The sequence below is a fragment of the Lethenteron reissneri genome, chromosome 54 (genome assembly GCF_015708825.2).
Source record: "Lethenteron reissneri isolate LAM-NWPU_2019-01 chromosome 54, ASM1570882v1, whole genome shotgun sequence".
In the NCBI taxonomy this organism is placed as follows: Eukaryota; Metazoa; Chordata; class Hyperoartia; order Petromyzontiformes; family Petromyzontidae; genus Lethenteron; species Lethenteron reissneri.
The window spans coordinates 10,260,685-10,286,781 of NC_083832.1; the positions used below are offsets into that span (position 1 = coordinate 10,260,685).

The following is a 26,097-nucleotide window of genomic DNA, read 5'->3' on the forward strand; positions in this document are numbered from 1 at the left end:
TCTGTTGAGCTCCCGTGATGCGATTCTGCAAGTCGCAAAGTGAGAGAAATATTTTCAATTTAAGCCGGGCGTGTGCTTTTCGACGAGCAAAGTCAGTCATTTGTATGCCACGCAACTCCACATGTGCTGAGTCTATCGACGTCAATTCAAACTGATTGCACGCCAGCTTCCTTCAAACTTGCCGGTGCGTTTAATGCATCACGCTGTAAACTGCAGACACCAAACTGTAAGCCACTGTATCATTCTGACCTCCTTCTGCCTCTGCCAACGATGCGTCTCCCGATCGTAAGACGCACTATTCTTTTCCCTGTATTTTAAAGATAAAATTGGGGGGGGGGGGGGGTGTACGTCTTATAATTCGCAGATTGCATTGCTTTGCGGAAGACGCGTTCTCATATTCTCCATCGTGATCGATGACCGCCCAGAGGGCAGAAGAAAATCAACTGCTCTCCAAATCATCTTCTACAAAACATCTCTCCGCTTTTTGAAAGAGCTCACTCCGTTATCATCTTCTTAAAAGATGGCTCTACGGTAATAATACATTGTCTTCAACGTGACGTGCTTTCATCTATTTGTTCGCAGCAATCTTGCAGAGGGCGTTTCTCCCCATTTTAAAACTGCGCGTTCATAATCATCTGCTCGATAACGGATCTCCATACTAACCAGTTACCGTTTACAATACGCTTGTTTTCAAAATGACCCCAGAGGATATGCTATGTAAACATATTTCTGATCATGAGAGGATGTTCATGATACAGGTGGTGTGTGCCATGATGTGTGCATGTGCACTGCTGCCATTGCCAGCCTCTTCCTGTATTACTTTCAAATATTTTTTACAGATTTTTTTCGCTGGAGTTTTTTTTTTTCTTTCTCAGATTTTATCACCAGTCTAACCCCATTTCCTCTGATAAAATTACCCGGGATTTACCCAATCTGATTTGGATCCCATAATCTAAGCCGGTTTGAGCCTGGATAGTTTTCAGGCAGATAACCACTGTGGATCACAGAGTCGTTATAAGCCGTGGAACTGTAGGTGCGTACGTAATACCAAGTCAGATAGTAGGAGGCTGCAGGAGGGGTCTTGAAGGTCGAATGTCGATTTTATAAGGAAGAGAGAAGCTCTGGTGAGGTGTTTTAGCATTAGTCACGATGACCACTTTAATTTGTTACAAGGCCGACCAAATGTCCCTTCTACATTGCAGTCGGTTGAGCCTCATGTTTCACAAAAGGGAACGACCACGACATTAATCCCCTTAATAAAAAAAAAGGTTTGCAGTTGAATCTATCTGATGCAGTTGGCAAAATTTAATTATATCTGACAAAACATGTTCATGGCATCAACGATGGCACTGATAGAAAAAAAGACAAAATAATTTTTTTTGGTGCCATACTCATTAATTATCTTAACAAAAGGCCAGTCATTTTGGCATGTTTTGATGTTGTAAATTAGCTGATGCAATGGAATTGTATGGACTAGCAGTGTGCAATTTAACAGTACAACAATGTAAGGGGACACAATGGCTGTGAGTGAGCTGCCGAGCAATTGGAGTCAATGCCAGGCAACCAGTTGCAACCAGTTGCAACCAGCTGCAACCAGTTGCGAGTTAACTGTGTATAATATGTACAAAATTACTGTGTATATATAAAAAAAACACAAATTTAAGTCGCGAATTTAAGTCTGCATTTCTTAAGAGTTGAACAAAGCTATAACTTTTAAAGGAATTAATCCTGGCAAAATTACCATCACAACTTGCTAGTCTCGCCAGGTTAAACATCCCTCATTTTATACTGTTTGGTTCTTTCGGTAAAGTCACAAAATAATAGATCACGACGTTTCGATCGCAACACAATCAATCGTCATCAGGTGGGACAACCACAGCAAGAAAAAAACACTTCAGCAGTTGACGATTGCTTGTGTTGCGATCGAAACGTCGTGATCTATTATTTTGTGACTTTACCGAAAGAACCAAAGAGTATGGATTCCTGCAGTCACGAAAGCTTCAAATCAAGATCCCTCGTTTTAGCAGACCATAACTGCAAACTAAAATCACCAGCTTTTGTGACACATTTTTTTGGGGTTAAATCGTGTAAATATAAATGTGTCGTGAAACACGCCACCACCCGACACAGCCAATTAGTACGTTTTTCACGTAAACAAAACGTATCAATGAGTTACTCCTTCAGCACACCGCTGTGTAGGAGAGTAAACCCACAACATTCCAACACACCGCTGTGTAGGAGAGTAAACCCACAACATTCCAACACACCGGTGTGCCGAACTAGTAACTAATTGGTACGTTTTGTTTACGTGACAAACCTTACTAATTGGCTGTGTTGGGTGGTGGCGGGTTTAACGACACATTTATATTTACACATTAGAAGCTCCCTCGCCCCACTAAAAAAACATGTATTGTGGATAATATTATTTGCGAAAGCCTATGTGTTAAACTTTCACCACACATGTACGTCTGCATTCCTTGAGAGTTGAACAATCTATACAGTAGAGTACTTATTTTTTTTTAAGAAATGAACCCTGGCAAAAAAATTACCATCACAACAAAATTCCCGCAAGCTTAAACACCCCCCTTCCCCGTGCTAATTTGACCAGAAAATGTGTTTGCTCAGAGGTTCCCAACGCAACAGCCTCGGCTCATTGCCGCCACGGTCACCGAAACCACAATGTGGGTGCCAACACAGCCACCCAAAACCACACACACCCCTTCCATTACAGTGGGGGAACACGGTGGCAAAACGGGGCGACCCGCCACCACCCGCCACCACCCACCACCACCACCACTTACTCTCCTCCCTTCCTTTAACACCGCCAACAATATCGTCAAACAGCAGCAGCGGCAGCGGGCTCTGGCGAGCATTGGGTAAGCACGGCCCTGAACATACGCCGAGCCAAGATAAGAAAAAGGGTCCGTGGTGGGTGGCGGGGGTGGTGCAGGGGGTGGGTGGATGGCGACTGCTATCAGCTGTGGGTAAAAAGTCGCACAACCTCTAAACATTGCTGAGGACGAGGGTGCGAGTGAGAGAGAGGAGGGACTGGGATGCGGGGACATTTATTTGTGCTCGCCAAACGAACGTCGTTGTTCTGTTTCGTTTAATTTGTTTGTTTGGTCGCCCTGAATGGATCCGGTGGGCCGGATTTTGTAGCGAGGAGGCCTTTGAATGATTTCCCTCGATTTTTTAAAGGAGGAATTCTGTTAAGGTTTCAGGTAAGACTGTTTTTGTTGTTGTTGTTGTGTGGATCGAATTTGTCGTGCGTTTTAAATTCTCAATTTACAGTGTGTTGAGTAGCTGCTTTAACACGTAATACGCGTTCGTTAAACAAAACATATTCAAAGTACTTTAAAACTGTTGCAAAAGTAAAGAGTGTGTCTTGTAAGATATAACTAGAATTTATGTTGATTAAACATGTTATTTTATGTTCAAATGTATACACATCAATGACGTGTACTGCACACAAATGCGAAACATTTACAACATAATTGGAAAAGTTGCGTGTGATTAAATCTATAAATATAGTGCAAATTTATCAGTGAATATCGGTTGAACTAACATGTGTACTGAAAGGATAGATAGTTGAAAGTTAACAAAATCCATGTAGATATATATATATATTTTATGAACACGGAAGGTTAGTTGTTGGCTTTATGCTTTCTTATGCCACCTGAAAATACATACTCCCAGTATCCGCAATGATGTTGGAGGTGCCATTCACGGATCCTATTATCCGTGACTATCTGTAAAAAGAAAAACTTCTCATCCACACGAACAGCAAATGGATAAATTCGGATAATAGACTTTGCTTGTGCGTTAAATAGATGCGGGTAATAGGAACGTATCTTAAATGAAACTTTAAAAACACAATTTTTTATTTGACAAGGCAAGACCCACTGAGTTATGTATTTATTTTTCAGAAGCGATCTGGCCACAAACGATAGCTCAACGAAAGTTATCGTAGCAGCCAAATACTCCAAACGCATGTTTATAAATATGGAGGGAAAAACCGGAGGACCCGGAGAAAAATCCACGCAACCACGGGGAGAGAGAGAAACGTGCAAACTCCAAATATACAGCAGCAGGCGGCAGGGTCGGGATCGAACCCCACGACCTCCTGTATACCAGGCGAGGTAGTTAACATCTCCTAGCCACCATGATGATGATGAGAGAGAGAGACACGCAAACTCCAAATATACAGCAGGTTGCAGATTTCGGGATCGAACCCACGACCTCCTGTATACCAGGCGAGGTAGTTAACATCTTCAAGATGACAGGAGTTTCCACTTATACATTTCAGCTGCGTGTAACGAGAGATGTGGATGATAGGGGCACAAACAAAAGGGGTTCTACTCCATTCGGTTAAATATTGGAGTGCCGGCTGGGGTAGTCTCCAGAGCCAGAGAGAGAATGCAGACAACTACGAGATATATTCTTTGGGTCTTTCAGTAAAGTCACGTAGTTAGGTTGAAAGAAAATAACAAAAAACTACGACGTTTCGATCACAACACAAGCGATCGTCATCAGGAGGAGACGATAAAACTACGTGACTTTACCGAAAGACCCACAGAATATGAATTCCTGCAGTCACGAAAGCTTTAAGTCAAGGTTACGAGATGTAGTTACTTTACTATGTTTTACACCGTGACGTTTTGAAAATCCATAGATATAGTTTTAGCTGGCATTATGAATAAATACTGATAGGTTCTTCGGGGCCGTCTCTACAGCTATCCGATGGGATTGTGGGTTGTGCCTCGTGTCCTTCAGCGTAATGTCCGACGTTTCAGTGCTATGCATAACCGAGTTGACAAAGTGAGCTGCTCAATTCAGTTCCTGAAGTAGGTCCCAGCACGTGGAGCAGAAACGTCTGACACCTTTGCCGAACGAAACGTGGCACGGCCAAATAACCTTTTGGGGAGTAGCATGTGACCACTTTTCCTCTGATCGACGCTGGGTACAGGACCAATATTTGTCAGTGAGTTTTTTTTTATGATTATGATATTGTCGGTTACGTTTAAACAAAACTACGTGTCTCTCTGCCCAAATGAACATTGGGGGTGGCACTCATCATTGTGGGCTTGGGCCAGTGGTAGAGATTCCACATTCCACTGGTAGGACCGCGTCTAGGAATAAAGATTACTTGTTGACTTCCCCGCGAAAAGACAGAGAGAGATATTTATGAAAGTAAAAAAAAATCGAACATCAAAATAACAAACGAATTGGTGTTTGCCGAACGCGTTAGCCCATTACGTGTACGCAATTTCTCATCCTTTGCGATGTGAGAAAAAAAAGAAGGGGGCCTTACGCCCGCAACTCTTAGTTTAATATTTACGTGTCAATTACGAGGCGGCGTTCGTTATTAATGGCAATGCTGGTGAATGTGTTCTCAGCCTGTGCTGCAACGGGGAGGGGGGACACACACACACACACCGGGCAAGCTCCCAGAAATCTCATTAGATATCCGCATTGAAATACACGTAGCGTGCAAACTAATACCGACTCCCCGCGTTATCGCCCCTGACACTTTCGTTGTGCTGCATTATCGGGGAACCTGCACCGCGCTAAGGCCCGCAGTTAGAATTATTTAGCGTGTCTTCTTCTTTTTCTCTCTTTTCCGCACCCCCCCCACCCGGTTCTCTCTTTCGGCAGCGTCTAAATTAAATGTCACAACCGGACAACTCTGAACAACGGCTCCGCACCACAAACAGCAATTTTATCATTGTTTAAGAGGAAGCGCTCTCTCTTTTTTCCTTCCAAGGGTTCCGATTGAGTTAGCGCGCGAACGCGGCCGTTGTGAATATTTCAAGAGCTGCCGCATAAAATAACCGCGTCGTTTGAGCCATTGCGACGTCTTGCAACTCCACGATCCTTTCATTTGCTCGCGACCGTTAAACGAGACGTGCGTTCCAAAGGCGCCGACGCTCCATATGTAGACAAATATATTTTTTAAACGGCGCTCCTTTTATCGCACGGACGTCAAATTTGTTTCTGAAATCCACGACGAGGATTTACGTTGCATCGGTATTCACGTCCGCCCATGAGCTAGCCCCCCCCCCTGCCCCCCCCCCCCCCCCCCCCAGTTATTGCACGAGTTTGCGTCTGTAGTCGGCTCTATGACAATTACCGAATTGAAGCGTTGACATTAGTTTGCGATGTGAATCGGTAGCGAACTAAGCGGGAAATGTCACTTCAATGGACGGCTGGCGTCGTTTTGGCCACTGGCGTCGCAAAGTTCACGCGCGGCGCGGAGGAAGCTACGGCATTTCAGTAGCGGTGTTAGGGTAAGCAACTTGGGGATGTGATCGGGCCCGAGAAAGTGATTATGGGTGGGACACGTGTGCAAGATGCAGGAGGAGAAGTTACCAAGCTGGGCATGGGGATGGCAGTCAGTGACCAATGGGGAAAACCTAAAGTCAGGTCGTAAGATACTTTAAGAGCAGATGTTTGGTGGGCGAGGTGTAGACTGAGAAACATCGGTAGGATCTAGTAGTGGCCAAGTGAGGTGTGGTGGCATTAACCACAATTGTCCAGATGATATCTTGACCGTGATCTGGCAAAGCAAAATGAACGCTTTGTAAACAAATTGAGACGCCAAATGCGCGTTGCGTTTTTGTGGAATTTACTCTGCCCAAACGACTCGGGGAAAAAAAGAATTAACTGCATCTTAGGAACTACATTGTCCTTTGTTTACCCCGAGAAAACGTGACCAATTCTCAATGTTCGCTCTCAAGAGGTTCCTGTTTGGAAAGTTTCACCGGTTGCTTTGTTTGCGCCGACACTAAATGAGGAAGTTAATCCTTGCTGGATGGAGAAAACACCACACGTACGAGAGAGCAATACCCAAAAATACCCACAAACAGGTCCTTGGCCTACTTGCTGTGCTGCTGGCTGCTGGGAGTCTCTGCATGATCCACCAATCCCCCACCACCAAAGGCTGAATGCACAATGGGTGATCGTCACCCATGATGGCATTTACCGTAGCTACTGGCCCCTGGTAACATCGTATTGATGTTAAGAACAGTTAAGTGGCCTTGGACAAGACGCATTGTCGGAAGGGATGACGGCTGCTGGTAGAGGCTAATGACGGAATGGCAGCTAAAGTAGGGAAATATTCCCTCGCCGAAGAGTACAACAGGGACGTGATGATGTGTAGAGCGCCACGCTGGCTAGGAGATGTTAACTACCCCGCCCGGTATACAGGAGGGCGTGGGTTCGATCCAGACCCTGACGCCTGCTGCTGTATATTTGGAGTTTGCGTGTCTCTCGCTCTCTCATCATCATCATCATGGTGGCTAGGAGATGTTAACTACCTCGCCCGGTATACAGGAAGTCGTGGGTTCGATCCCGACCCTGACGCCTGCTGTATATTTGGAGTTTGCATGATTCTCTCCCCATGGTTGCGTGGACTTTTCTCCGGGTCCTCCGGTTTTTCCCTCCACATTTAGAATCAACATGCGTTTGGACAATTTAGTTGCTATACATATCCACGTGATAGCCATGTCGCTTCTGAAAGAGCTGTATATCTCAGTGTGCTTTACCTAGTAAAATACAAACAAAGTTGAGTTTTTAATAGTTTTCTCTATGTATATTTAATTATATGTATATATATATGAAGACGCCCTGTTGACACGACCAGTCCATGGGTGGTTGCTCCTTCTCTGTCGCTCCGAGACTTCACAACCCCCTCACTGTTTGTATACACACTCCGCCATCGTCCCACCGTTCATCGCAACATTTTTTTTGTCTTTCCCCCAGATTGTTTTGCTAATGTATATCATTTTACGCGATGGCTGTATTTATGATTAGTAATATATTGTTGTTATTTTTGGGTCACATCGCCACGTATGTAATACGCGTGTCGTAAACCCCTCCGCCACGGCCAATGAACGAAGCCGTCACGCGATGAACAAACGTGGCCAATTTATTACCGCATCAGCTGCAGCGCCAGCCGGTGTTGTTGGAGAGCCATCACAGTTGGTTACGAATACTCCGCAAGTACAGTAGTTGCAACCAGCATCGCCAGGCAGCTGCCATGAATCTGCTTTGTTTACGAGAAAAAATACGCCCAAGAACCCGGTCGAATGTATGTATGTTGAACTTCTTTTGCACCGTACGTAACCAACCGTGCTAATCGGAGGTGCACACGTGCCCGAAATTCGTATTGTAACCCAGGTTTCTCAGCGATACCAGCACAGCGCTGTGTGTATGTTGAAGAAGTTCAACATTTCGATTTAAAGCTTTCGTGACTGCAGGGATTCATCTTCTTGGTTCTTTCGGTAAAGTCACGTAGAAGGGAAGTAATAAAATAATAAAAATAAAACATAATAAAAGAATTCTCACGACGTTTCGGCCACAACGCTGTCTCCCCGACAGACCTGGTCTTCACCTGAGGACGGCTGCTTGCGTTGTGGCCGAAACGTGGTGAGAATTATTTTATTATGTTTTATTTTTATTATTTTATTGCTTCCCTTCTACGTGACTTTACCGAAAGAACCAAGAAGATGAAGTGCAACATGCGTACAGCGCTCTACCCCGAAAACATCTCCATTCCCATGTTTGAGTCCACGCCCTCAAGGCCCTGCTCATCCCCCCCCCAACCAAGATCGACTGCCTCGCCATCCACCGTGTCCTTTGCCGTTGTCACTGCACCGTAGCCTCCCCCCCCTCCCCTCCCCGTACCTGCCACACCATTGTCCCACCTTCCCTCCCTTCCTCTCTCGTCGTCATCCACCGCTGTCCCAGGATCGTGCTTGCACAGGGCCACGAAGCACCGTTTAATTATATTGCTTTTGTTCAATTGTTTTATTTTTTTTCCTCTTAATTGCATTTGCGTGAACTCAACGTGGATTTCTTTTCACTCTCGTCTCTGTTATAAAACAACGTTTGTAGCCATATACTCCATGATGGTGTTCTTCACTGCAAGGCCCACATGCCACTTGTGGCCCATGGTGGCCTTCAGTGCGGCTCCTGACGTGCGCCCCCCCCCCCCGACAATACACAACACGTGACAACAACACCCCCCGTCATCGTGCTGCTGTCAAACCACAATGGTTTCAAATGTGGGGCGGCCCTCACACTGAAGTCCTATTGGCGACAGTGCCCCCTCGACCCCACTCTAAAAAGTGAGTGAAGAAACACTGCTCGATTACAACGTTCGTCTGATTTTACAATTGCCGGCGACGCACCTAATGGAAAGCGCAACTCCTGACGTGGCTCGAGACTCGGGCGTGTCCTTGTTTTAGTTTAATTCCAGGCCACCCGCAGCCCAGATTGTGACCTTTCTCTTCTCTTGTACCCGCAGACGACCGCTTCGTCTCGCCGCCGCGATGGCGTCGGTGAAGCCGTCGGTCGCGCTGGCGCTGCTCGTTTGCTGCGCTACGGCAGTCGGTGCGCTGCCAACTGGCTGCACATATGAATCAAAAGACAAGCCGACCACTGCCACCTGCAGAGAGTTCTCATACCTCTCAGAGCTGCCCAAAAATGTCACGCACCTGATTCTGCACAACAGCCTAACCAACGTCCCCGTGGGCTCTCTGGACGAACTGTTAGGCAGTCTCACGGCGCTAACCATCGAGATGAATTTAACGTGCGACTGCAACACAATGTACCTGAAGAGGCTGGCGCAAGACAACTTGAAAATCAACGGAGAAAATTGCACGTTCCTGGGCGGGCAAAAAGACGTGACTTCTCTGACAGGAAACGAGTTTCCGGACGTGTGTGCCACGGCCCCGCCGCACTGCTCCGAGATGCTCCTGCGCGACTCGGGCCTTCACATCGCCTACCTGGTCTTCCTGGTGCCGCTCGTCTACAGCTACCTTGGCCTGCGGCCCCTCGTGAGCCATCGCCGCGCCGGTCGCCACAAGGGTGGGGACGCTGAGTACAAGCGCATGAGTAATAAATCGTCGTCCGCTCGGTCCGCTCCGTCCGCTCCGCCCGATGAGAAGATTTACGAGGATCTGGATACCAAGTTGTGATGAGCGGTGGGCCCTCAAGAGGCGGCGGATGGGAGGGACCGGTGTTGTGGGTCAGGGTCGGGAGCATGCGGGAGAGGTCGGAGGTCGTGATCGCCGGGAGAGGTTGGCAGCGGTGCTGTTATGTGGACGAAATTTGGCGATGAAAATGTATTGGGCGTGTTTTTATTATTATTATATATATTTTATTTTAGTCAATGATTACGATAAGTGGATGGGGAATAGAGAATTTGGAAGCAGTGATATTTCTTTTTTTACTTAATCATGCGTGAAAATATTCATCATTGTTAAAAAATATATATATTTTAGTCAATGGTGACTATGACCGGGATAAAGTATTCAAGCATGGCTATGACTACCACTGCCCACAACATACGTAGGCATGACTGACTGTGACCAGGCGACATTTACTGGTCTAAATGAAGATGCAGATTAAGATAATTTAGTAACGCTATTAGAGAACCTCAGACTATGACTCAAATAAGAAAAGAATGTGACTAAATTCACACTCGCTGGAAGCAAATGGTAGGGAATGAAGGTAGGTGGATATTTGGATCGAGGTATTTGGAACACATTGCTTTTAATGAATGGTTTGGAAAGATTACATGGCCATGAGAGTTTTTTTTTTTTTTGGCGTTAGATCGTGTAAATATAAAATGCGTCATTAAACCCGCCACAACCGGGCACAGCCAATTAGTACACGCATTTTTTTTACGCAATCTCTCCCAAAAAAAATCGCCTATGGACAATATTGGTCGCGAAAGCCTACGTGTTAAGATGACATGGAGAAGATGGAAAATGGTGGTTTTGGATGGGAGATTGGGAAATATATAGAAAATGCCTTTGGACGAAACAAATAATATATGGTCCAACATACTAAAGCACAGCGCCACATTTGTCTTGAGCCATTGAAAGTCCTTTGGGTAAGCAGCGTTCAGCTTGAGAGGGCCACCTTGTAGTCCCATGGGTTGGGAATTAAGGAATGGGGGACACGAGGATATTGAGAGATTGGGGAGATCAATGAATAGATTTTAAAGTGAGACGTCCGGAATAAATGCGATGAAAAGTTGGGAATGGCAGATTGGTTGTGAATGGATGGGAATGAAAGTTGTGGATCAGCAAGTGAGTGTTTTGGAATGAAGGCATTGACGGGATGAATTAATGACTGGGAAAGGGAATTTACGTTTTGGAAAGAGAGTTTATGTGAATGAATAGTTGGGAATTGCAATCTGGGAATGAGAACGTGAACCTTGGTCAGGAATTTTGGCCACGTAATGGAAACGTTCAGTGCAGTGTCCCTTTTAAGTAGGCAGGTAAGTTCTCATAAAATGTCATTCAATATCCGTCTGGACATTCCAAAGAGGTAATAAACCTCATTGTTAAAAACTCAATTCAGTCAGTATTTAAGTCATTATTTCTTCGTCACTGTTCAATTTGAGTCTGACGAACTTTATTTTTTACACTTTAGAATTTTGGACTGAATGGAAGTCGCAGATGATTACATATAAAGAGGGGAAGATGTTTGTTGAATGCAATATTATCCTGAATCTCTGTGAATAATTGGTATAACCTCTATTTGGACTATTATAATAATTATATTATTGATGTGTACATTATTTCGTGGCATGTTGTACGGTAAGCTTTGTTTTTTGTGTGTGTTTATATTTGGCTTTCGTATTTTTACTTGAACGATAAACATGGCAATGGTTAAAAAAAACACGTTCCATCAGGAGAACGACGCTTGCTCTCAGTCTGCCCTTATCGGACGCATGCAGACGATTGTGACTAAGCCAGTAACCGGTGGAAACTAGGACTGTGATCTGGAAGGGCGAGAGAGAGAGACATTTTGGCACAAATATAGCAGAGTTTATGCTTACAACCAGAGAACGTTTTAAATTGTGATACTTGAATTTGCCCGCCCCAAAGGATGGTCTAGAGACTGCAAATGTCACGATACGCAACCGACAAAAGTACGACCTCTATTACCAGTGAGGCAACGTAATTCACCTCTCGCGGAGTGCGACACTAAAGTCAAGAGAGCGGGCAGCGATGGAGGAGGGCAGGCGACCGAGACGGTCACCAGAGTGGGCCCCAGAAGTCGGTGACCAAGGCATAAAGGCGGATTGTGTTGGATCGTAGATACTTTTCCTCCGCTGGCGCATTCCAGCTGTATCAGCGCGGTGACTTTTGTACCGTGCCGAGCCAGAACGAACCCGTGAAACGTTGGCCTCCAAAGACATCTGGGCCAGGAGCAGGGCTAACGAATGACTCGTTCGTTGGGACGACAGGGCGGACCTTCGTGTGTCGTCTGCTCGCGTCTCAACCCGTTGTCCATTCCGCGTGAAGTCGGTGGCACGGCTCGGCTTTCAGTGGAAAAGAAACAACCTGGCGCCTCCTGAGCCACCGCCGCCGCCGAGTTGGCATGGGGCGCAGCTCCGACGCGGCTCTGAGTGTGCAGTGGAACAATGTAGAGAGGTATTATAATAATAATAAGAGTGGCCCCTGGAGGTCGGGCGTCAACCGTGCAGCAATTGTAGAATCCGGCCGAAGGTAACGACGAGCAAGCGTCGTGGACGTGAGCAGCGGCCGGTCTCTCCGAATGGGACGAAACAATTCTCTGCGGACGGAGGACGTCCTGGTGGGGGGGGGGGGGGGGGCGGCTTCTGAGCTGCAATGCCATTGCCATGGTTTATTTAACAAGGGGTTTCCAGAAAATCGCAATAACGCTTCGTGAAATGCATTTCCGAGAGGAGCAAGTGGGGGGTGAGGTGGGTGTGGGGGTGGGGGGGTGTGTGTGCGGGGGGGTTGCGCAATGTTGGTTTGTTATTCACCGTTTGTGCGTCGGGCACACATCTAGCTCCCCGTGTCGTTCGCGCTGTGCCTGCAACACGCACACACACCGCACTTTTTAACCCTCTTCCTCTTAACGCGTCGGTTTGTCCACCAACAAACACCGCGATTCGTACTTCAAGTTTCCAGGGGGTCGAGGCAAATGGTGTGCACATCGCCAACCGTGCTAATCGCGGGTGTGCGGGGGAAGGACAGCCAGCGTGGTTGTGCACCCTCATCCGCCTGACACGGGCAAACACAATTCTAAGTTGTCTGCGTGGTCATCGGTGGGGTGCAAACGCGGCTGTCGAGGAACGCTTCGTGTACTACTCGCCGCTCACACGAGTCGAACTTGCGTGCTTCGGTGAACGGTAAAACGTTCCACGTGGTCAATCTTCAGACACAGCGAAAGGAACGTTCCTTTAATTGCAGCCTCTTTGGTGTCGGGCGACAAACACGCACGGCCACTCGAAAGTGGAAAGCAGTAGCGACATTATTTTTGCAGTCTATTTTTTTTTGACATTGTAGGTATGCACAGCGGCTTTCCTTTACGCAATTACTGTTTAACGACCGGTTTATTTCGTGAAAACCTATAGTGCGGCAGTCACAAAAAAAACTCGCCGCAGTAATCGCGTGGTCACGTTCACAGCCAGCGTACATCTTTGAATCGAGCACTGGAGGCGAGGGTTGATGGATCACACAGCTGTTGTGAAACTCCCTTCCCCGTGGGCGTTGAGGAGGCGCATTGCCCTGTCTCGACAGGAGAAGGGGCTGATGTAAAATGTGGACTCCACCTGGGATAGAGTGTTCCTCCCTCACGTGCGTGGGGTTTTATCCAGGTGCTCCAGTCACCTCCCGCATGTCCCCACTCGTTAATTGGCCGATGACTCGGCGCACACGAGGGCCGCAGAGCCTTGGGCAGTGGTCGGCACCTTCTCAGCTTGCCAGCGGTTCCTCGCGTCTCCGAGTCGTTCCCTCTCTACGAGACTCAACACGTAGCGCGAGCGTTAGGAGTTGAAATTGTATGTCGTTATACGTTTGGAGTATGAGCATGAATCGATCGGCCGAGAACGCCTTAATATAGAGAGGACCACAGAGCTGGGGGGAGGGGTGAGTGTGTGGGGGGCGGGGTAGGCTTGGGGTTGGTTGGGGGGGGGGGTAAAATTTGGCTGCCTTTTCCGCTTTGCCTGTGCTTCCTCCTCGCGAGCCTCTGAGTTGTTTCCCACCGCGGCGTTACAGTCGCGAGCGTCATTTACGATTCACTTTCCTTACACGCGCCGAGTCGCGACCGTCAAAGGCCTGTGAGGTTTTTGTTGTTTTTTCCCGGATGACATCCACGCGGCGCTCCGCTGCCGTGCCGCGCGCGTTGTGGTTTCGGCGATCGTCACGCGTGCTTCGAGTGCGGAATCCCCCCCGCGATTGTTCTAGCCGCACCGAACACGGCCGCTTGAAATCGCAATAAAAGAGAGATTTGTGAAGGTCGGTCCTGCGGTGCGCGTGGCTTCCTCGCTATTCACCTAATTGGCTAAGATAGTTGAGTTACGCTTGACTTGGGTTTTTTTCCCCTCCTCTGGAGGGCGTCCCCGCTTTTGACGTCTGACCAATTCCGTGCCGAGCACCTTTGCGCGTGAGAAGATAGCGGATCGCGGAGCGGAAACCCACTCGCGCGCACGCTTATCGTTTGCCCACCTGTCAAGTGATGCTATGGAATCGGCACAGGCTGCTGTAGGCCTCTTGATCGTCGTGGTCGTTTCATGTCAACGTGTCCTTCGTTCGGATACACAAGTTACGATCTGCCTTCTTAAATGCGCCTTCGCGGCAGTGAGTGATGGGTTCCGGCGACTGCAGCGTCCGCAACATTTCTTGTTTGTGAGAAAGAGAAAAAAGGGAAAAACTAAAAAAAGGAGGAAAATTATAAAAAGAAATAAACAGGAAGAAGAAAAGAAAAAAGGGGACAAAAAGAGAAACGAGGAAAAAATTAAAAGGAAAGATTTTTTTTTAGATAAAGGGAGAAAAAGGGAAAAATAAAAAGGGGGAAAAAGGAAAGAAAATACGAATTAAAAAGAAAAGAAAATGAAGAAGAAAATAAAAAAGGAAACGTATAAAAAAGAAAAAGGGAAAAAGGGGGGAAATAAACTAAAAATAAAAAAAGAAAGGAGGAAAAAAGAAACAAAAAGGAATAAAGGGAAATAAAAAAAGAAAAGGGGGGAGGAGAAAATCTCCTATCCGTGACAGAATTCAATTTGCACAAACGATCCTATTCCCCCCGCCGCACTTAGCGACCGCCTTCGTCCGCCGGGCTGTCCGTCCGCCGGCCGAAATCAACACGCGCGTGGACACGGGGGCGGGCCCCCCCCCGCCCTTCCCGAACTCCCACCACCCCCCCCCCCCCCTCGTGCGTTTCCCACGGGAGATGGGAGGCACGAAAAGTCGTCAATGCGAATGTCAAACACGCTGCTCTGGTCTCAGCAGCTCTCACAACCGTTGCAACAAATGTCCTGGGCACCTCCCCCCCACCTCTCTCCCCTACCCTGCCCCCCCCCCCCACCTCACCACGTACTCCACACAATCTCTCCTCTGTAAAAGGGAGAAGAAACGTGCAAACAAGAAAGAAACGAACCACAACAGCTGGAAACGGCGATTTAAATGGCACGGGGGCTGTTGGAGTCAGATAAAAACGCCCGCGGTTTTATGTTCTGCGGGTGGGATTGGGGTGGGAGGTGGGGGTGGGGAGTGATTGGGGGCGATGGGGGGAGTTACCCACCACGGTGAATGGTGAGTGCTGAAAAATGCTTTTTTGTGCGCCTACCACCCAACCTTTTTTGGCAGATTGTCGGAGACAACTACAATGCACTGCGCTCAAATAAAAAGGGCAGTTCGTGGTAGCGGTGACGGGGGTGAGGTCGAAGAAGAATAAGAAGAGAAAGAAGAGGAAGGAGGGTAAGAAGAAACTGCTGGCCACGTGGGTTTCGAAGGCTCGCAATTGCCCCGTCAGAGACGCTGCGTCCAGCACTGCCAAGAGGCTGGGCCCCAAAACCAGCTACCTGGCTCTCAAAACGGTTGGATTTGCCCTTCCGGGAAACAAAGACGCACGAACAAAATCGAGCCCCACCAAGTGTGGATAAGAGTCCACTATGCCGTGACTCCAGGCTTGATAAATAAATAATAACTAAAATTGTGACATCGTCATCCAAAAAAAAGAGTTGACTCACTGCCTGCTGCTGTAAGCGAACTTACAATGGAAATATCTGCGTTTTATTCAATTGCAGCAAAAGCCCATTTGGCACAAGAGCGATAACGATTTAATTCTCTCCGATGTGCGGTTCAGGTTGCACCACGCGTTGTTGGTGGGAAGGATGTGCGACGTTTCGCTCCATATCCTGGGAACTTGTTCAGGTATTACCGAGAAATGCATGTTAGAGCTGCACAGCACAACTGTGTAGGTCAGCGCAGCAGTAAGAAAATAGATGATCACAAAATTATAATTGTGGCTTACTTCCAATGATTCTGCTATGCTAGCAGTGGAAACGGAACATTCTTATGGCAAAAGGCCATTCTCAATAATCGCATACATTGCGCGTAATTGCAATACTTATATTCTAATAATCACTATGTTCCCGTAAGATATGTGACTGAGATCTCTGCATATTAGTACGGAGAACATTGTATTTTTCCCTCCAATTATATTTCTCATTTGGCAGACTTCGCACTTGCATTCAAGTTCTATTAACGCTTGCATATTTTTGTGGTTCGCCCACCCCCCTCACATACAATGGCACATTATCACACGTCGCTGGAGTCTTGTTTAAATATAGAATTTCCCTTGCAAGTGGCCAGATGTATTTGTAACGAATACTATTCTTACACACGCAACACTGTAAAACCTTACTCGTTTGTTCTTTCGGTAAAGTCACGTCGGTTACCGAAAGAACCAAAGAGTATGGATTCCTGCAGTCGCGAAAGCTTCAAATCAAGATCACAAAACCTAATTCTAGATGTGAAGCTTTCGTGACTGCAAGGATTCATATGCTTAGGTTTTTTCGGTAAAGTCACGTAGGTAAAAAAATAAAATTTAAATTAATAAAAGTAAAAATAAAATAAAATAAAAGTCACGACGTTTCGGAGGAAACACAAGTCTCCGTCATCAGGTGGGACCGTCACAGCCAGATTTGCTGTATCAAGTGACGGAGACTTGTGTTGCCTCCGAAACGTCGTGATCTTTATTTTATTTTACTTCATTAATTTTAATTGCATTTTTTTACCTACGTGACTTTACCGAAAAAACCTAACAATATAAATATCACAAAACCTGCTCACGCCACTACTGGCAGAAGGGCCTCCACCAGACGGAGCTCTAGAGGTACCTTGGCCTACTCTTTCGTGCCGGCCAGACGTCTTTGAAGAGGTGGAACAACCCACACTTTTACCCACACCACACACGGCCTGCCAATCATCTCGCCGTGATGAAGCAGATTTAAACTGCCTGCTGGATGAGACGACGGGGGTAGTTACGAATCGTGCGACATTGGAAAACACATTTTTTAAATGCATTTATTTTAGATGTGACGGCACAGACTAGAGTTGAACTTAAATTGGCGTTAACATTGTTCGGCTGTTGTCGCATGGGTAGGTTGTCGTTGGCAAGAAGACGTGTAAATTATTCTGCAGTGTGCACGATGTCTCTGTGGATATTTGGTGACAGAATGTTCGCTAGAACAGGGAGTCCGGATGATTGGTGTCAGTTTGAATGTGCCGCTGATGATGCTACTCACGATTTAATTCAGCTGTGCAACGAACAGTTTGGTGTACGAGCTCCAAGACCAGGCTCGAGCGAGCAGTACTTTGCCACTGAGTAACTATCTATTTTTTTTCCAGGTAAGGCCCATTAAGCTCTATAGCTCTTTTTCAAAAGTGACCTGGCAACAAGTGATAATTAATGATCAACGATGTGGCTTATCACGTGGAAATGTATAGCAGCCAAATACTCGAAATGCATGTTGATTATAAATGTGGTGGGAAAAACCGGAGGACCCGGAGAAAAATCCACACGACCACGGGGAGAGAGAGAGCATGCAAACTCCAAATATACCGCAGGCATCACGGTCGGCATCGAACCTACAACCTCCTGTGTACCGGGCGAGGTAGTTAACATCTCGCCACCACGGCACCCCAGTGATAGGGCAGCAGTTTGCAGTGCATTAAGTGAGACGCCCCAAGTCATTCCTGCAAGTTTTTGCAAGTTTCGGTAACAGGCCGAATCCTGATTTGGTCAGAATACGGTAGTAGTGGTGATAATAATAATAATTGGCTGCTGGATCCTGCATTTGATCTCAGGACTTCAGCAGTGCCCGTTCTAGAGTCTGCGACACAGCGCGAGCCCCTGCGATTCACCTTGCCCCCACCCCTCCCACCCCTCAGTGCCAACACCACAGGCCAACCACAACACAACCTCGCTGCGGCCACCAATTACCAGGCGCGCACGCGAGAGAGAAGAGAGAGAGAGGAGAGATACTTTTGACTTTTAAACAACTTTTATTGCCGCCAGCAGCAACAGCACTGGAGGTGATTCCGATACGAAATAGTCACCAGCAAACAAATAACAAACATCTTCTTGGGTCTTTCGGTAAAGTCACGTAGAAGGAAAATAATAAAATAAAGCATCTTTTTATTATTTTCCTTCTACAGCAAGATTTATTTTATTATATTATTTTATTATGCTTTATGTGTATTCTTTTATTATTTACCTTCTACGTGACTTTACCGAAAGAACCAAGAAGATGAATCCCTGCAGTCACGAAAGCTTTAAATCTAAAAATAACAAACACTTAAATCCGCGCGCCGTGGCGTTAAATGCACTGCCACAACACGAAATAAAAGTCACGTGGTGGTGGTTTTCGCGCACGCCACGGCGACGAACGAGCACTTCAGAAGGTGAACACACCACGAGGGTGCCGTACACGCTGGTACAGAGAGGGGCTTTTCCGGCCCCCCAGCATTCGAAGAAGACGCGCACATCACCGGCATGTGTGTGGTATGTGTGCTCCAGCCGGAGCCGCGCCTTGAGCAGGCCCTTGAACACTGGAAGCACAGAGCAGCCGTCAGTGTCACCTTCCAGCATATTTTTCCTCATTCTGTACACCGCCATCTTCGCTTAAGCACAGGCAAAGTTGGCGAGGTCATGGCGCTTGTTAGCCAGGTAAGGCACCCCATATTCGAAGCTGCTGTTCTAGAAGGGCACCCCCAGTTTCCTGAAGATGTCACTCGAAAGGCAGAACATTGCTTTGAGCCGCTGGCAGCGTAAGTACTGGTGGGGCAGATCCTTCCTGGCACCGCAAAAAATGCACAAGTCTGTTACCCCCTTGCGAGATTCGGCTGAGCCACACGGCCGATGGCAACGTGCAGTGTGCCAATCTCCACTGGAGGTCACCGCAGCATTTGGCTACGGGAGACTTGTACATTTGCTTCCACTGGGGGGCGGCCACAATGAGAGGAGAGAAATGGTCTCTCCATTTTGTGTCCGGTAGGTCGGCCAGGTCCCGGTAAGAGAGAGAGGAGAGAGAGAAGAGAGAGTGTGTGTGTGTGCCATCCTGCACCCTTGCCCGGCCGTTTGGCTCTACGCACCGCCGCCGCCACTAATCAAGGGAATGGCTCCTTCGCGCTCCGCGAGGATTGAACAATTTGTCGAGGCGGCTCAAGACGCCGACGAGAGGGTGGTGGCGGTGGGGGGGGAATGCCTGCCGACGATCTTTAATGCGGAGTTTGACCTCGAAAAGGGGAATTGAAGGGAGGGATGACGAGGGAAATGAGAGGGTCTGCGTGGACGTGGACGTGTTTTTTGTATTTTTTATTTCTTTCGGTTGTCGCCCATGTTATAGCGCGACAGTCACGGGGGCGCTGTGATTTGCAATCCAGATTTAACATGTAGGCTTTAGAAATCAATATTATTCAAAATAAAGGCTTTTTTAAATCCTTTATATTAAGTTCACGTGCTTGCTTGCACGCTTACGACCGTGCAAATCTTTCGGTCGTTTTTTAACCCACTTCCCGTGATCCAATCGAGCTGACATTTTGCACACATACTCGTTGTGCGTGACAATTTATTTTCGTGAAATTTTTTTCCCTAAATTTTACACTTTTTAGGAAAAAATAAATTATATTTAACTACCAATTGCTTAATGGTGGCAGGCAATCATCTGACCCATAGGTGGCAGCCATCTCAAGCCAAATGACGAGAGGACTCTAGCCGCCACGCATATAAAGAATTTATAGTGAAAAACTTTGTTTTTACGGGTTAATTTTTTTAAGGTTAGATCGTGCACATATCAATGTGCCGTTAACCCACCACCACCCGACACAGCCAATTGGTAAGGTTTGTCACGTGAACAAAATGTGCCAATTAGCTATTACTTCGGCACATCGGTATGATGACCACTTCTAGCAAATCGCCTGATGAAGCTGGGTTGTAATCACCAGCGAAACATCATAATCAATTTTAAATGTTGCAGGTTTACTCACAATCACACCCATTAGCACGGTTGGCTCTGTACGGTGCGAAAGAAGTTCAACATTCACCCTTGCTTGAGCTTTCATTTGTGGCCAGGTCATTTCTGAAGAAGAGCTACATAGCTCAGTGGGCCTTACCTAGTAAAATAAAAATAAAAACCTTCACTTTTCTGGAGTGCTACTGCTGCTCTTCAATGCAATTGCCACGTCTGCAATTCATCTTCGCTTGTGGCAACTTTTCGCTTTTTGGAGGTCGATTCAATAACTCTGAATTGAGAGGGATCGGCGAATTCAATCATTAATTACATTTGCGTGTCTCATCGTCCATTGGAACTTGGTGCACTGAGTTTGCGGTAGAGCCACCAATTCAGTGTCGTCGTCATCATGATCATTGTCGTCATCATCATCATCATCCACACCTCTTATGCATTAACTTAATCAACATTAAACCACAAGATATCTGAATCATGGTTGAGTTTAGCAGTACCATTTACGGATGGGAGACTGCCTAGTGAATACCAGGTGCTATAGGCTTGGGTTTTGTGGTGGCCAGGAGATAGGAGGCAGGCCATCAAGAGATTATTGAATGTGTCTGTGTAGGGGTTTGAGTATGCACGAGTTTCCTGCAGGTGCCCCGGTTTCCACGTCACATGTTCACATGATAATCAAGTCAAGTGTATTGAGGTCTAACCCGGTCAGAACTCAAGAGACCAGGACGGAGTCTCGTTTGCAAGAGTGTTCGGGGTCTCCAAATGACATCACGCAAACAAATAACGTTTTGAGACACAGTGAAGCTGCTCTGGTACTGGTAGGAACCTCCTGGTTCCACTAGCCTACAGGGGATTATTGTGTCCGTCCGTCGTGCATCCAAAAATGGGAGGGGTGGGGCTGGGTGGAGAGAGGAGGGTGGGAAGGGAGGGGCTGGGTGGGGAGGGGAGGGTGGGGAGGAGCTTGGTGGGGAGGGGAGGGTGGGGATGGTGGTGCTGGGTGGGGGGTGGGAGGGGTGGGGCTGGGTGGGGAGGGGCTGGTCACCCCGTGGTGCCCTTATAAAACTCAACGTTTAACCTACTCACGCCGGCTTGTGCCCGCCCTCACAGTCGGCCATATTTGCGGAATACACCACGCCGCCGTTGACCCTGCAGGCCATTGACCGAGCAACCCAACGTTCCTACCAGCTCCCTCCGCAGAAATGTGTTTAAATCAAGATCATGCTTTCTAATGATCTCCTTTCCATCTCTTCCCAGCATCCCTCAAATTTAAACTTATTTTAACTTATGTTTTAACTTTTGTATTACAAGCATCTCAGTGTGCATATCCCACACTGCCACACACCTCCGTATCGCTCTTTTATTGTTACGACGATGGTTTACTGTTCCCACCGACTTACACGCCTTGTCTTCTGCTCCATGTGTTCAACTCCCACACGCTGCAGGTCAAAACAGCACAACGACAAAGATCCCCCCCGTATAGCCTTAACAGACTGTTGGGGCAAGTGCTGTTAGCGAGCACCTATGAAGGCCGGCACAGCACACGAGGGGGTGGTTGGCCATCGCCATGCCCGACCGCCTTTGTCTGCCCAGCGGTGATGTTTACCCACTGCACTGGGTACTCATTTGAGGCTGAGTCGAAGGAGAGGCCCAGGACCGGTTCAGATAATCGTCACTGGTATAGGCCATGAGTGGGGATCGAACTCGGGTCGCCGGGTTCGTAGCGCAGTGCGCTAGCCACGACGCCACCGCTCCCCCATAGGTCTAAACACTCACTGGCACACTCCACCACCCACGTAATCTCGCCACACGGCAGGTCACGACGCTTCTCTCCATGGCCAATCTCTCACGCTCTTCGAATTTGGAATTCCCTCCCAGCGGTTCTTACAATAAAACAACCTCGCTCACTTCACGGAACTTAATTAACTCTCATCTACGACGCCTTCCATTGTGCTGGTTGTTGCTGGGCCGCGTGGCATTTCGGGCCCCTTGAGCCTGTGCTCGGCAACTGTGCTTATAAACTAAAAGTAAAGATATTCAATATTCTCACGATGTAATCAACCACCGTAACAAGCTCGATTGTTGATGTTGTTTTTCTCCTCCGCCTCCTCCTCTCATCCATTTATTCCGGATTTATTATTCTGCTCGTTAAGATGCATTATGCAGCTGTTGTGGATGCAAGGGTTCCAGCGAGACTCCTGAGATGGATTTGAACAATCGCGACTGATTACATGTCGGGATGGAATCCCATTTCAGATTAAAAAACAAAATCTAATTAAAAAAAAGTAATTGACCAAATATCCCCAACGCAGCACTGTCTCGAAATTTCGGTCTTGAATGTTTTTTCGAGATGGTTCTCTTGAGATATATCGAAAATAATTAAACGAATATTGAAATGGGCGCAAAGAAGCATGGAGAGATGCACGCTTGGAATTAACATCGATAAACTGAAAGAGGAGCACATGGCTTGGAGGAGAACACACGCAGAATCTGTGAAAAAAAAACAATTATTTTTATTTTACCAGGTAAGGCCCACTGGGCTATACAGATCTTTGTCAGCATTGACCTGGCTATCACAGATGATAGCTCAACGAAGTGGCTTATCACACGGACATTTATAGCAGCCAACAACTCGAAACGTGTGACGTTGATTCTTAATTGTGGAGGGAAAAATCGGAGGACCTGGAGAAAACTCCACGCGATCACGGGGCGAGAAAGAGAGACACGCAAACTCCAAATAGACAGTGGGCGTCAGGGCCGGGATTGAACCCACGACGTCATGCATACCAGGCGAGGGAGTTAACACTGTGGCGAAATGACGTCATCTACAAGCAAGGGGGCTTGGGTAGGACGCGTGGCGGCTATAATGATTGTTCAAGAATAATACCGGAGCGGTAGCCGAGGAACGGAACGCGACCGAGAGGACATCTACGAAGGAGATGGAGCGATGAAATAAGTTGTTGCGCAGGTGCCGCGTGGATCGGATTATTTGCATCGCAGCACCATGAGAGTGTGGTGATGGACTGGGGGTGGGTGCTTCATCCAGCAGTAGATTGACTATGCCTGCTGCTGATGTCTCCACAAAGAAACATGCCCGTATGTGCATGTTCTCAGCAGTGGTATGAAAGTTCGTGCACTTCCCTGAAATCTCGGCAGCCTGAGTTCGATTCCCCACTACGCTCAATGTCAATAACGAGCGATATCTGACTCCGCTTTGTGCCTCCTCCAAGTTGACTCAGCCTTAAAGAATTAAACTCACCTTGCAGTCTGCGAGCATCAGCATTTATTGGAGAGACAAAGGCGGCGAGGCGTGGTGAGGACCACATCACCCTCTCATGTGCAGTTCCGGCCTCGACGGATGCTGGATATTCTTGGTTCTTTCGGTAAAGTCAAGTAGAAGGGAAATAATAAAATGATAAATATGAAAAATTAAATTCTCGCGACGTTTCGATTGCAACACAAGCAATCATCATCATCAGGTGTGAAAACCACGGTAAGAAAATTGTATTGCTGTGACTTTACCGAAAGAACCAAGAATATGAATCCCTGCAGTCACGAAAGCTTTAAATCGGATGTTGGATAGCTAAGGGCACTTTGACCCTGCAGTCCATGCGGCTATACGAGTCATCTTTAGCTGCTTTTTTTTACGCGGCGTGATGGAACTAAATTCTGGAATAATTGTGACATTCATTAAACATGAGCGCAATTGAAATGCAAGCCACGGGAACGGTGGAAGGAGCCCTCTTCTTGATGTTGGACGACTCAAGAGGCAGGCTGACAGTCTTAAAACGCGAAGCGCACCTTTGTGGGTAGCTGAGGACTCTTCTAACCATTGATATTCATTCCCAGCCAGCGTCGCGCTGCACGGAGGAAGAGCGTTGCAAATGAAAATGACCGAAACAATGGATGCGTTTATTCGCTAACCCACGTGCGCGTATTTACATACACACACACGTGTTTACGCACACACACGTGTTTACGCACACACGCGCGTTCGGGTGGAGTGGTGGCCCAATGGTTAGCGCGCTGTGCTGTGAGCCCAAGCGATCTGAATTCGATTCCCAAACACGGCGAACATCACTGCCCACTGATGTCTCAACCGATAATGGACAGCCCCCCCCGATTTCACCAACCGGCACTGCCCGGCTTGGTGAAGTATGATCAGATGTGGACAATTTAGGAGGCTTTTAGGCAAAGGGATGTCAATTATAATTATTTTTACAGTTTAACACGCAGTCTTTCGCGAACAATATTATCCATAATAAAATGTTTTTAGGTTAAATCGCGTAAATATAAATGTGTCGTTAAGCCCGCCACCACCAGACACAGCCAATTAGTAAGGTTTTTCACTTAAGCAAAACATGCCAATTCGTTACTAGTGTAGTGGCATAGCGCTGGCTGCTGGCGGAAAAGGGTAACTGCGGCGTACGGCAGTACCCACGTCAGCAGGTCACGACACACACGAGAGGGGGTCATCGATGGGAAAGGTCACGGAAGGGGCCCATCGAGAAGCCCTGGGAACCTGCTAGTATGTTCCAGAGAGGGGGCTGGGAGTGTAAGAGGGCCCTGTGTGGGACCTCGTGGCTGTAGCTGGAAGTGCAATCCCCGTCGTGCCGTTCAAGATCCTCGTCGTTACCGTCTCGTCGCCATCGTCACTGCCGTCTTCGCTCGATGTTGCGCTGCTGGATGGTTGTTGGCGGTGTCCGTCAGCGCCGTTGGTGTTAGACGGCTAGAGTTGTGTATAGGCAGGCAACAGTGATAGTGTGTACCCACGTGATGTTGTGTGTAGGCTAGCAACAGTGACAGTGTGTACCCACGTGGTGTTGTGTGTAGGCTAGCAACAGTGATAGTGTGTACCACGTAGGGTTGTGTGTTATCCAATGGTGCTCGTTAAATAAAAGAAGTGCCTCCAAGTCTTACTGTCTCCGAGTTGAGTAACTACACCGGTACAGCACACTGGCGCGTTTAAGAGTGAACCCACAACATTTACAAGTCGAGTACGACGTTTCGCCAATAATTATTTTTACAAATAATAAACACGTTTCTCTCCCACAACGTTGTTCTCATTTTATCAATCTTCCAGGGGTAATGATGATGATGGTTTGAATTTAGCACGTAGGCTTTCGCGACCAATATCATCCATAATACAAATGCATATTTAACTATACATTTACGCCATCGAACCCAAAAACCTGGATGATGAGTTGAGTTGACCACGAACCAGGCATTGAACTAATACCCATCTCATTGTGCGCTCCACCCTATAAACCCCAGAGCTGAGATTTGCAACAACGATTTCCCGCGGCCACCCTTTTCCAGCAATCCACAAATCAATAAACGCTGCGGTTGTTGAAGCGGTCCCTCCAGTGGATGCAGCGCTCAAGCGAACGGCATTGCCACATTTCTAACAAAAGCGAACCCAAAGTACATTTCCCCAGTCAGCACCAGATCTATGAACCATGCACAGTCTATGGTAATGAAGTTCAATGCAATAGCGGTATCAAGATCTCAGTGCCAACCAAATCCTGGCAACCGAGCACAGACACCAATTACTGGACTGCCCCGGTAAAACCTGGGCAGGTTATCACCCTCCCTGTAAGTAAACCCATTACATACAACATCTATAACTGAACTGACACGTTGATTCTTGGACACGCGATTTTAGATGCATGCGCTGTGAGCTTGAGAGCAACGGACATCCGTCAATTATTCAATGCATCCCTACCCCTGTACTCACGACATTACCACCCGGCCAGACGTACGTGCCATCAGTTATAATGGACAGGTTGTAACGAGTAGGT

At 47.3% G+C, this 26,097-nt stretch overlaps 1 protein-coding gene across 1 annotated transcript; it reads left to right on the top strand.

The window, feature by feature from the left end:
* Positions 1-2,808: 2,808 nt before the first annotated feature.
* On the top strand, positions 2,809-12,628 carry LOC133356511 (uncharacterized). The gene is made up of 2 exons (XM_061574054.1): positions 2,809-2,876; positions 9,308-12,628. Exon 2 carries the CDS (start codon positions 9,333-9,335, stop codon positions 9,978-9,980), a length of 648 nt encoding a protein of 215 aa, XP_061430038.1. The 5' UTR covers positions 2,809-2,876; positions 9,308-9,332; the 3' UTR covers positions 9,981-12,628.
* The last annotated feature ends 13,469 nt before the right edge of the window (positions 12,629-26,097 follow it).

Bases quoted from the DNA above. Each gene is read 5' to 3' on its own strand.
- LOC133356511 (XM_061574054.1), top strand. From the start codon at position 9,333: ATGGCGTCGGTGAAGCCGTCGGTCGCGCTGGCGCTGCTCGTTTGCTGC.